Source organism: Rattus norvegicus, chromosome 14, assembly GCF_021556685.1.
Source record: "Rattus norvegicus strain SHRSP/BbbUtx chromosome 14, alternate assembly SHRSP_T2T, whole genome shotgun sequence".
Classification (NCBI taxonomy): Eukaryota; Metazoa; Chordata; class Mammalia; order Rodentia; family Muridae; genus Rattus; species Rattus norvegicus.
In genome coordinates, this window is record NC_141547.1 from 5,526,012 (window position 1) to 5,538,536 (window position 12,525).

A 12,525-nucleotide genomic window follows, 5' to 3' on the forward strand; every position below is an offset into this window, starting at 1 on the left:
AATAGAAGAAAAACTAGGGAAGCATCTGGAACACATGGGCACTGGAAAAAATTTCCTGAACAAAACACCAATGGCTTACGCTCTAAGATCAAGAATTGACAAATGGGATCTCATAAAACTGCAAAGCTTCTGTAAGGCAAAGGACACTGTGGTTAGGACAAAACGGCAACCAACAGATTGGGAAAAGATCTTTACCAATCCTACAACAGATAGAGGCCTTATATCCAAAATATACAAAGAACTCAAGAAGTTAGACCACAGGGAAACAAATAACCCTATTAAAAAATGGGGCTCAGAGCTAAACAAAGAATTCACAGCTGAGGAATGCCGAATGGCAGAGAAACACCTAAAGAAATGTTCAACATCTTTAGTCATAAGGGAAATGCAAATCAAAACAACCCTGAGATTTCACCTCACACCAGTGAGAATGGCTAAGATCAAAAACTCAGGGGACAACAGATGCTGGCGAGGATGTGGAGAAAGAGGAACACTCCTCCATTGTTGGTGGGATTGCAAACTGGTACAACCATTCTGGAAATCAGTCTGGAGGATCCTCAGAAAATTGGACATTGAACTGCCTGAGGATCCAGCTATACCTCTCTTGGGCATATACCCAAAAGATGCCACAACATATAAAAAAGACACGTGCTCCACTATGTTCATTGCAGCCTTATTTATAATAGCCAGAAGCTGGAAAGAACCCAGATGCCCTTCAACAGAGGAATGGATACAGAAAATGTGGTACATCTACACAATGGAATATTACTCAGCTATCAAAAACAACGACTTTATGAAATTCGTAGGCAAATGGATGAAACTGGAAAATATCATCCTGAGTAAGCTAACCCAAACACAGAAAGACATACATGGTATGCACTCACTGATAAGTGACTATTAGCCCAAATGCTTGAATTACCCTAAATGCCTAGAACAAATGAAACTCAAGACAGATGATCAAAATGTGAATGGTTCACTCCTTCTTTAAAAGGGGAACAAGAATACCCTTGGCAGGGAAGAGAGAGGCAAAGATTAAAACAGAGACTGAAGGAACACCCATTCAGAGTCTGCCCCACATGTGGCCCATGCATATACAGCCATCCAATTAGACAAGATGGATGAAGCAAAGAAGTGCAGACCGACAGGAGCCGGATGTAGATCGCTCCTGAGAGACACAGCCAGAATACAGCAAATACAGAGGCGAATACCAGCAGCAAACCACTGAACTGAGAATAGGACCCCCGTTGAAGGAATCAGAGAAAGAACTGGAAGAGCTTGAAGGGGCTCGAGACCCCATATGTACAACAATGCCAACCAACCAGAGCTTCCAGGGACTAAGCCACTACCCAAAGACTATACATGGACTGACCCTGGACTCTGACCCCATAGGTAGCAATGAATATCCTAGTAAGAGCACCAGTGGAAGGGGAAGCCCTGGGTCCTGCTAAGACTGAACCCCCAGTGAACTAGACTGTTGGGGGGAGGGGGACAATGGGGGGAGGGTGGGGAGGGGAACACCGATAAGAAAGGGGAGGGGGGAGGGGGATGTTTGCCCGGAAACTGGGAAAGGGAGTAACACTCAAAATGTATATAAGAAATACTCAAGTTAATAAAAAAAAAAAAAAAAAAAAAAAAAAACAGTGACCAATATCCAAGGCATATGGCTAAATTGGAATGTAACGTGAGTGCATCAGGTGTGGTACAACACCTCAGACTTTTTAAAGGTGAACACAGTCAAACAACATTTCTGGAAAGTCAGTGAAGCATTAGTAAGAGGGATTGCCTCTAGGGAAAAGAAATCGTGGGTTAGATGGCAAAGGTTTAGTGTTATGTACATGTATGCTGTTTTTTAAATAGTATCTGAAGTTGGTATTTTGTGTTCACTAATACTGATTTTAATAAGACACCAGATTTTACAACGTGGGGGGAAGGGGCGCAAGTGTTTGCACACTATGAACGAAGACCTTTCCCAGTGAGCAATTGTATAAATAGATGTTTATTATAATACTGAAGTTCATTATCTCTTCCTTTAGATTTCACATACAGTTTACAATGAGTTTTCCACCCAGGGTTTGGTGATCACAACTTTGATGAGTGGGTGTGATGGGGGGCAGGGAGTGCTACAGGCAGGTGCTTCACAAGTTGAAGCAAACGAAGGAGAGTTTGCAGCCTAAGAGAAGGCAGAGCCTTTCTGGTGAGTGGTCTGGGGTCAGGTCGCACCTGTGGCAGTGCAGAAACCTGGCGCTTTACAGTGTCGGGGGTTACAGATGCGTTTACAGGTAGCAGCGTGTGAAAGCCTCAGCAATATTCCTTAACTCAGAAACCCTCACAATGGGAGATGAGCACCCAGGGGAAAGGAATCTCTTCTGAAACTCTGAGTAAAATAAGCCTGAAGTGAGAAGAGAGACAACTATCGTTATAATGTCGTTGATGGTTTCGTTTTAACCCAAATCTGGCATAACCACCGACGTGAGAAAATAGGGAAATGACAAAGGGAAAACCTTAAATCTTCAAAAATATTCTTAAGGCTTGGGGGTTAAGGTTTTCTTGCGACAATCTCAGTTCACACCTCCTGTCTTGGTGTGGTTTGTTCTCACCGCCTCTCTTGCTTTCAGAAGAGCCCTAGAGCCCAAAGAGGGTCCCTCTCTTCTCCTGCACAGCCTTACAATTCTTGATTAAACTGTGAGCCTATTTGACCTGTGAAACTGATTCGAAGAAAACTAATAACACAGTGGTATGTGGAGAGCTCAGAATATGATCCCAAACTCCCGAAATCATCCATCCGTGTTGCTCATTTATTTAAGATTCGAGAGCCGTTGCTGGAAGCGAGACACTTCAAAATGCAGGGGTTGGGGGCTTAGTACATTTCCATCCTATACAGAAACTTAACAGCATGTGTCAGATCTCGTCCGGGCCATCCTCGAGCTCTTTTCTCATTCATTCTTCAGAATTTTCATAAATTATAGCTATTTTATCATCACAAAGATTATCCCAGCACCAGTAGTTGCTGCAGTGTTTTGCTCATGTCTTAAATGTATTTTTCCCCAGAATTAGTAAATGACAGAGTAGATGAGTGGAGTGTCACAGAACAGCGTTGCTCACTGCACAACATGAAGACTAGCTCTCTGGGGCCTGGAGCACTGAGGGAGGAGGCTGCAGAAGGTTGTGATGTTGCCTGCTCTGCTCTCTAAAGCACCCGCCATTCAAATCGAAGCTATGTGTCAGGGTAAGTGATTACTTCAGTTCCTGTTTAAGTATTATGTTTAGATTTATCCTTTTTAAAAGTATCTTCTGAACATGAATATATTCTAACACATGTGTACCAAAGGTGGAGCACCCAGATTCTCTCTGAGGGAGCTGGAGCTCGGCTCCATTCCCTGGGAGCTCCGTGGGTTTCACACAATCTTTTCGTCTCTCCTCTTGTCATTGAGTTAGGAACCTTCACTGCCTTCCTATCACTCACCAGAGGTCACACAGAGGATCTCAAGGGGTTCTCTGCTCTAATCATCACTGGTTGAGTGGTTACTGTCACTGCCTTCGCTGTCACTGTCGCTGTCACTGTCGCTGTCACTGTTGCCATTACCAGACTTGCTGTCGTCATCACTGCTGTCAGAAGTGCTGTCCTTGCTGTCACTATCACTATCGCTGCTGTCACTGCTGCTGCTGTCACTACTGTCACTGCTGTCACTATCACTGCTGTTACTACTGTCACTATCACTGCTGTCACTATCGCTGCTGTCACCGTCACTGCTGTCACCATCGCTGCTGTCACTGCTGTCACTGCTGTCGCTGCTGTTGCTGCTGTCACTGCTGTCACTGCTGTCACTGCTGTCACTACTGTCACTACTGTCACTGCTGTCGCTGCTGTCACTACTGTCACTGCTGTCACTGCTGTCACTACTGTTGCTATCGCTGCTGTCGCTACTGTCACTGCTGTCACTGCTATCACTGCTGTCACTGCTGTCACTACTGTCACTGCTGTCACTGCTGTCACTGCTATCACTACTGTCGCTGCTGTCACTGCTGTCACTGCTGTCACTGCTGTCGCTGCTGTCACTGCTGTCACTACTGTCACTGCTGTCGCTACTGTCACTGCTGTCGCTACTGTCACTGCTGTCACTGTTGCTGCTGTCACTACTGTCACTACTGTCGCTGCTGTCACTGCTGTCACTACTGTCACTGCTGTCACTACTGTCACTGCTGTCACTACTGTCACTGCTGTCACTGTCGCTGCTGTCACTGTCGCTGCTGTCACTGCTGTCACTGCTGTCACTGCTATCACTACTGTCGCTGCTATCACTGCTGTCACTGCTGTCACTACTGTCACTGCTGTCACTGCTGTCACTGTCGCTGCTGTCGCTACTGTCACTGCTGTCACTGCTTTCGCTGCTGTCACTGCTGTCACTGCTTTCGCTGCTGTCACTGCTGTCACTGCTGTCGCTACTGTCACTGCTGTCACTACTGTCACTGCTTTCACTGCTTTCGCTACTTTCGCTGCTGTCACTGCTGTCACTGCTGTCGCTACTGTCACTGCTTTCACTGCTGTCACTACTGTCACTGCTGTCACTGCTGTCACTGCTTTCACTGCTGTCACTGCTGTCACTGTCGCTGCTGTCGCTACTGTCACTGCTGTCACTGCTGTCACTGCTGTCGCTACTGTCGCTACTGTCGCTACTGTCACTGCTTTCGCTGCTGTCGCTACTGTCACTGCTGTCACTGCTGTCACTGCTGTCACTGTCACTGTCGCTGCTGTCTGATTTGCTCTCACTGTCACTGTCATTGTCGTGGTTACTGTTGTCTGATTCGTCCTTGTCCTCACTCTCACTGTCATCATCACCATTACTGTCACTGTCATCGGTATCAGATGTGTCATCACTGCTGTCATCCTCTCCAGCATGTGAGTCACTGTCGCTGCCATTATCGCTTGATTCATCAGAGGTGTAAGAAGCATCTCCATGGTTGCCATTCTCAATGGCGCTTTCGGAGTTAGCATCATCACTTCCGTCACTTCCGTTAGACTCGTCACTGCTGTTGGGATCGTCTCCTTGCATGGACTCATCGTCAAAATCATAACTGTCATGCCCGTCACTATTGCTGCTGCTGCCTATCCTGCTGTGTCCCATGTTGTTATGGGTGTCTGACTTCTCGGCAGCCCCTTGGGGCTTGTCAGACTCCCCTTGCTTTGGGCTATTCCTTTTGTCCAGCTCCATTCCATGGTGTCCGTTGCTGTCTTTACTTCCACTGAGCTTCCCAGATTCTTTGGTAATACTACTTTTGTTGCCCGTGCTGGAACCTTCGGTTTCTAATCCCTGTGGAACAATAAAAATAAGAATGGATAATTAGTCAATATTTGCTGCAAAACTCCGTGGTGGGAGGAGATTCTGGGCTGTCAGTGTAGTGGTTGATGCCAGCCTTCTGATCTAGCACTCAAATGTGAGTGTGCTCTGTAAAAGGGTTTGAATCCTCCAATAAACCACCCAGGTTTCTACCTCGTAGAGACTTGAACCAACAGGTGCGTGATAATGAAAGTGTCATAGTGAAGCTCATCACTCTGTGTAATGAATGTAATACTAATAAAATGTCTCACAAAAACATCATTGAATCATTATTCAGCCTGACTTCTAGCATTCTGACTAATTTTGCAGAAATTTCTGAATTTTTTTAAAATTTTCCTATTTCAGAGACGTATTGGAGAGGTGACTCAGAGGTCCTGAGTTCAAGTCCCAGCAACCACCTAGTAGCTCACAGTCAACTGTAATGGGATCCGATGCCCTCTCCTGGTGTGTCTGAAGACAGCTACAGTGTACTCATATACATAAAATAAAAATCTTTTAAAAATTTTGTCCTATATCAAAGTCTATAAGGACTCCAGCCTTTTCAATAAGACACTCAAGGTAGCTAAAATGGAACCCAGATGCTTAGTGTGGACTTTTATGCCTGTTTGGGGTTTTATCTTGTGTTTGTCTGGAGTTTTTGCTACAGCCACCAGAGTGTGGAAGGAAGGATGTAAGTTGCCATCTAAACTTACCTGATTTTGGCTCTGCCCAGAAGGACATGCTTCTGCCTGGCTGATAATCCCACCCTCTGTGGGACTGAGATTCTGGTTGTCCTGTGTTGTTTGGGTACCATCGCCTTCTTCAATACCGGTTTCTTCACTGCTGGAGGTGTTGTCCCCACCACGTCCATTTGGGGAGCCTTCTTGTTCTTTAGAGTCATCGTCTTCAGTACTAACTGAACCCTGACCTCTGTTGTCATTGTTTCCCCCACTAGACTGGCCCTCGTGGCCCTCCGTGCCATCGTGACTCTCTCTTCCATCTCCTGCGTCTGCACCCACACCATCACCAGAACCCGTGTCTTCATCCTCCTCTATCCCGTTCCCGCTAGGACTCCCTTCAGTATTATCCAAACCAGCACCTTCCCCAATGCTTGGTGTCACCTCAGCCCCCTGGTTCTCACTCCCCTCCCCTTCTCTCTGCGGCGTCGTTTCCTGTGCAGCAACTCCACTCCCGTGTGTTCCAACCTCATGGTTTGTGCTATTCTTGCTTCCGGCTACCTGAGGCTCATTTTCCTGGACAAGGGTGGCGTCTCCATTCTGGCTCGTGTCACTGGCAAGGCCAGTTTTTGTATCCTGATGAGGCTGCCCGTGTACCTTACTCTCCTTTGCTTCCTCGGCATTTTCAGCGATGCCTTCTTGGCCCCTGATGCCGTTTGCTGTGCTGTTCTCTCCTCCTGCGTGTATCCCATCGTGACCGTATGTTTCTACGTCCTCGCGTTCTTTAGCACTGTTCCCCTGTGCGTTTGCTAAAATGGGCTGAGTAGGAGAACCCTTCCCTCCTACGGCTATCGATTCGGAGCCATTCCCGTCTCTTTCGTAACCCCCATTAGAGTGTACCTGCCTTCCTAGCTCACTGCCCTTTGGGGAATCGTCGTTAGTGGCGTTGTTGATATGCAACTCATTCTGAAAAAGAGACACAATTCAAAGTCAGTTGTGGCCACCATTTTTGAATAAGGCCAACAGAAACAATGGGTGGAAATTTCAGAGGAACTCATAGAGCGTAAAAGTGTCTTGAAAGTGGAAAACAACAGGAACATTCGTATTTCTATCGTTTACCTGTGCTGCGGTTCCTGGATGTGCTAGAAAGGGTACGTCCGCAGATTTTTCAACAATGTCTCTCTCCAGCGGCACTAACTGAGGGACCTGCAGAGGTTGAAACATGGATCTTACACGGGTTCTTGTTATTAGGAAGGAGAAAAATGTAATATGAAGGTCAGATCACAGTCTGGTCACATGGAGAAGAAAAGGAACCTGTCAGGGTGCTTATGTGGGATTTCAAGCTGAGCAAATGAGGGTTTTTATCATATTATCAATCAGCCCCAAACCCCTAAAGCAATGAGTGTAGGCTGCTGGAGAAACAGCCCCCTGTAATTGATACTTCTGACCCTGCAAGGGCGAGCTCAGAATGCCTACAAAAATTTTAACTACAGGAACAATGCAGCATCCAGTTATGTGACATCCTATGAAAATGCTAGACATGGAGGCTGGCTGATAAAATCACAAATGGATCGAATTTCTTAATATTTCTGCATTTGTACTTGTTTTAATGCTCCAGATTTTCCACAGTGAACATACAAATAACACACATGAAACACATTGAAGAGTCTAACTTTGCCTTCCTGTTCTTTCCTCAGTTTTTCCCAGTGTACGCTGTGTGGACATTACAGTGAAATTCATGTGGAACGAAGCAGCCGTGCCTCATGACTTTGGGGCATTGAATTAATTTGATTAAACTTTTTTTTTAAAAAGTGGGTCATCCTCTCATTAGGATGTTTTATCGGGAAGAGAGGGAGTATGCACTGGTTCCTGCGTTTGCCTTTGATCGAGACCCCATATATCACATAATAGATTTAATGCCAATTGAAGATTTCCAATAAGTGTTTATTCTCAACTTTTCTGTAATAGAATAAGCAGATATGTACATTTCAACATTAGGTTGAAAGATGCAGCAGTCAGAAGGCTTGATTGGGAAGACGTCCTTACCGGAATGGCCCATGCGGTTGCCCAAATGCAAATATATATAATTATCTTCGTTTTCATTATGAATAATAATCAGCGTCTGTTTAGAACAAAGAATTCCACAAAACGGTCCATTAAATGAAAGTTGGTAGCCACCGTAATCCAGTGTTTTAGTCTTATATTGGCCCTTTTCTAGGACAAGGAAAAAGCACTAACGTGGGAAGACTTCTCAGGTTCCAGAATAAACCCCAGCATGCTCAGCGCGAGCATGGCTTCTGACTTTTTCTGCCGGTGAGAGCAACAGCGGCGGAGGTACAGAGTCCCAGAGTAGGCGGCCGCAGTGGCTCTGGCCCTTTGCTTGTTATCCATGAGGGTAGCTAGCATCTCTCCTGGGTTAACTTTAAGTAACGTTAACTAGAGCAGATTTAAATGATAAAGCACTTGTAACTCCCCACCTGGTCTATAGGGTTGGCTTTAAGCACTATAAGAGGAAGAAATCTGTGAGCTAAGGGAGCTTAGGTTAGGAGGAAGACCACAGGATTTCAGATCCCTGAATTCAAATTCTTCCCCCACTATCTGCTCTCTGAGCTTGGGCACTTTCGATAGCTTTATTGGGCTTTTGTTTCCTCAGTCTGGAATAATAACTGTGGCTCAGAATATCGCAGGGGTTGGCAGAAGACTCTCCCCTGAGAAGCTTTCTAAAGGCATCGTTAGCTCCCCTCTTCACACAGCGGCAGCTTGTGCGCCCCGCGCTCTTCTCCCTCCACTCGCTGGCAGCACACCACTGTTTTGAAGTGCCTAGCTACCCCCATGTTCCTCCTCACTGGCATCAGGTCCTGGAACCCAGGCCAGCGTCTTGATTATCAGTGTCTTCTGAGCAAAAACATCACCCTACAGAGGTGACTGCTGATCAAGCATTTCTGGGTACAAACGACACCCCGCCCTTACTAAATCCTTTGCAGTCTCGGGCTGAGTGAGGGGGCTTCAAGAGTGAAATCTTTCACCCTTTGCAATGCAAATTCACAGAGTCAGATGCATTTATATCTCATACATTGGAATAGAGCCTGTAAAACCATAAAAATCTATGTGAATCGAAAACGCAGGTTCCTATTTTTCAAAAGCTAATTTATTTGTGTCATGGTGTTTTACCGTAGAAAGGAATGTTTTATCCTATTTTGTGACCTTCCACAAGATTTAGTGGTTACAACCTTGCGTGTCATAAAACGGCCTTGATTAAAATTCGAGGTTAATAGGGAAATAGGTTAAAGACATCAGTGAACATGTATTAAGGTTTATTACACAACAGGAGTGAGAACACAATTCCAGGATCTCTGTCAAAGATGCTTCGCCCTTATAGCTGTGGAGAGAAAGCTAAGAAAGGCTGGGGTTCCCTCGGTTATTCTACAGACTGAAATGAGGTGCCTTGAGAAAGAGCCCTAGGGACAGGGGTTGGGGGTGGGGCCATCTGTCTACCGAGCCAAGTTTATTCAGAGCTCAGCAAGTCCAAACTCAGCATGACCTGGGGATCCCTGGTCCTGGAAAGGAATCTGCAATAAAGTCCATCAATATATCCATCACGTTGCAACGAAGTCCATCAATACAAACATCGAGTTTCTAAACCGAAGTCTGACATCTGAGGCTTCCTGGCCACCACCGCCCACCCACACACATTTCCACTCCAGCACTGCTGTATGTGATACTGTTGGCAAAACAGGTCGGCCATGTCAAGGACCCCGGTGGAAAAGGCCAATGCATTACGATTGAGGAGCTGCCTTTAAATTGTCCCATTAATTGTCACACGCTAGACGAGATGTATGATGAGCGAGTTAGAGTGAATACATTGCTAAGAAGACAGGGAAATGCACGGCCTACTTGCCGGGGCCCTGTTGGAATGACTGAGGTAGGCTTTTGCCACCTAGGCTATCTTCACAGTACTTCTGACAGCCTGCACCAGACCTTGTGAACCCAAGTCAGACCACCAAAAGGAAAGCTGGAGTGACAGTAACATTCTACCCCAGTGGGGGAGCAATTGGCAATTGGTTCTGGGAAAGAAAGGAAGGAGAGAGAGAGGGGGGGGGAGAAGAAGGAGGAGGAAGAGGAGGAGGAGGAGGAGGAAGAGGAGGAGGAGAAAGAAGGAGGAGGAGGAGGAGGAGAAAGAAGGAGAAGGAGGAGGGGGGGGAGGGAAGAAGGGAAGGAAGGAAGGAAGGAAGGCAGGCAGGCAGGCAGGCAATGTCCTCTAAGAGTGTAGCCTCTGGTTAGTTAACCAGAACCTAGCAGATGGCCGCACGTCTGAGAACATTTGGGGAGCACAAAGTGGTCTGCATGGTTCTTGTAAGAGCACAAAGTTGTGTGAGTAAAGAAGAGAGGTGGATCTGGGGAGAGCTGGGGGAGGGACGAATACAATCAGAACATTCCGCACAAATTTCTCAAGCAATGAATAAAAGTATTTTAAAGACATTTAAAACAGAAGTTATCTAAATCTTTTTTTTCAAAACCATTCAAAGTGACCACATAATTGTCAAATTTCCACCTGAATTTTTGCCAACGTGTGGCAATGTGTCTTTGTTTTCCTGAACCTATTATGAAGTTTGAAGCAGAAAAAGATCAGTGTGACAGAAATCAGATCTGTGCGTATTCTGCATAAAATTGTTTGAGCGTCTACTTTTAGAACCTTCACTTCAAATGTCAGAAAATCACTTTCCCAGACCTTAAGTTTATTCTGAGTCGAGACACTAAGTTTAAATGGAGATTCATTGATTAGATCCTGAAGGCTAAGGGCAGCCAGATGCTGAGCCCTGGAAAGAACCACAATCCTTCTCCCTCCAGAGCTTCAATTTTGAGCACTAGGCAGTCTAGAAGCCATGAAGAGCAGTGGCTAAATCAAATCCCCAAACCCAGCTATCTCTCAGGAAGATCTGGTGTTTGGACACTGCGTCATCCCTTTCTCTAAGAGGAGACCAGCGTGTGACTCTTGTTTGTTGAATCCCAGTGCTCCCAACTTTCCAAGGATACGGCTGGAAAATGCCTTTGACTAGGTGTAAAGCTCTTAAATGTATTTTCCTGAAAAAAAAAATAATAATAGAACTATAGGGAACTATACATAAAACACTCCAGGTGCTGGTTTTTAAATGAATACAGTTAAGAATGTTTATTTCACCTTAGCTTTGTTTTTTTCTTATAAGCAATAGCATCTCAACAATATACACTGTGGCAAAAATCAGTCCTACTCCCCCGTGAAGCCTTGTCTTATCGGACATCTTAGCATCCCTTCCCGAATCACACATTATCTTTAATATATACTGCAGACATGAAGATTAAAAGTCAGAAAACTTTAACCCAAGTCACTCTCCTCTCTGTGGCTGGAGGTTCTCTCCACAGGAGGCAGCTGGCTTCCTGGCCAAGAGGGAGTCCATCTTACCTTCAAAGCCTTCAAGGGGACTTTGAAAATCCAGATTTCCTTATCTCTCTTTCCAGGCTGAGAGGGCCACACTGTCCTGGGCTTTTGCGTGACAATTTTGTACCTGCTGAAATTTAAATTCGGTTTGATAATTTTCTCAACCAATCACTGTTTAGGATCCCTGATGTGGGGGTTTTGAAAGTCACAGTGCCTCTGAATCTGTAATAACGCCCCACTCCCTCGCTCCCCACTCCCTCGCTCCCTGGTATGTTGGCTCACTGAGACATTTGGTTCCAAAAGGACTAGACCTACTTTCACTTAATTAAATAGCTCCTGCAAGACTGTTTTGCATCTTAAATATAGATAATCAGTGTGATATATCTGAAAAGAGCCACTTAGACTCTGTCACCCTGCATTTCTCGTCTTGCTAAGGTCGGCAATCTAAGAAAACTCTAGGTTTCTCTAGTAAATAGGACTGGCTGGCTATTTCAGACCCCTATCATTCCTGAGGTACCCATTAAAGTTGATGCGCTGTAATTCAAGCTGCTGTCCGAAGCAACAGTCTTGACATTGCCAAAGGGATCTTTAAAGGAATCTATAAACAGTAACTTCAGGAAACCTGTCTGATCTAAACACTGACATAAAGTTCCTTTAAAGGAAAATCTATTAATTTAATGCAAACTAAATTTAAAAGGAGCTGTTCCAAAGGTGAAACACGGTGTAAGGTATCTATGCGTAACACATGCAAACACATACGCACACTGCAGACACAGCTTTTAGTGTTTGCTCCACTATGTGTGTAAACTATAGAGTGCAAAATAGAAAAATAGCATGTATTTCCAGAAAGGAAAAGGTGCACGCGCCTGAACTCTTCATTCCCTTGAGCCCTGATGTACCTGATAATCCCCAGGCCATTCTCCTGGGTTATGAGCTCCACCTTAGGCAGTTGGAGTCTCCTGTTTACCAGTTTAGGGATGTGCCCGTGTTTTTATGTCATACTATTGAAGGATGCAAAACACACAAGATCAGAATTATTAAGCCACTGTCCAACAACAGTATCTCGAGAACTTCATAACAGAGATAATTAAACGCATATCCATCATGTGCGTGGGGAAAG

At 45.3% G+C, this 12,525-nt stretch overlaps 1 protein-coding gene and 1 long non-coding RNA gene across 3 annotated transcripts in view; one reads left to right on the forward strand and one right to left on the reverse strand.

The window, feature by feature from the left end:
* LOC108352697 (uncharacterized) overlaps positions 1-5,847 on the forward strand; it is a 29,508-nt gene extending 23,661 nt beyond the window's left edge. The window contains exons 2-3 of the long non-coding RNA XR_015636845.1: positions 3,046-3,223; positions 5,679-5,847. This is a non-coding gene — a long non-coding RNA (uncharacterized LOC108352697). The remainder of the gene's footprint in view (positions 1-3,045; positions 3,224-5,678) is intronic.
* Positions 1,978-8,101, reverse strand: Dspp (dentin sialophosphoprotein). 2 transcript variants are annotated; one of them, NM_012790.3, is given in 5 exon segments: positions 1,978-4,406; positions 4,434-5,306; positions 6,026-6,955; positions 7,109-7,195; positions 8,036-8,101. In NM_012790.3, coding segments are annotated over 5 exon segments (2,856 nt in total). In that variant the 5' UTR covers positions 8,093-8,101; the 3' UTR covers positions 1,978-3,497.
* Between the last annotated feature and the right edge of the window lie 4,424 nt (positions 8,102-12,525).

Excerpts from the sequence above, each read along its gene's own strand:
- Dspp (XM_087582316.1), bottom strand. The coding sequence starts at position 8,092 with ATGAAAACGAAGATAATTATATATATTTGCATTTGGGCAACCGCATGG. Across the intron at positions 6,956-7,108 it reads ATCCAGGAACCGCAGCACAG|AATGAGTTGCATATCAACAA; the intron begins GTAAACGATAGA and ends TCTCTTTTTCAG. Across the intron at positions 5,307-6,025 it reads CTGGGCAGAGCCAAAATCAG|GGATTAGAAACCGAAGGTTC; the intron begins GTAAGTTTAGAT and ends ATTGTTCCACAG.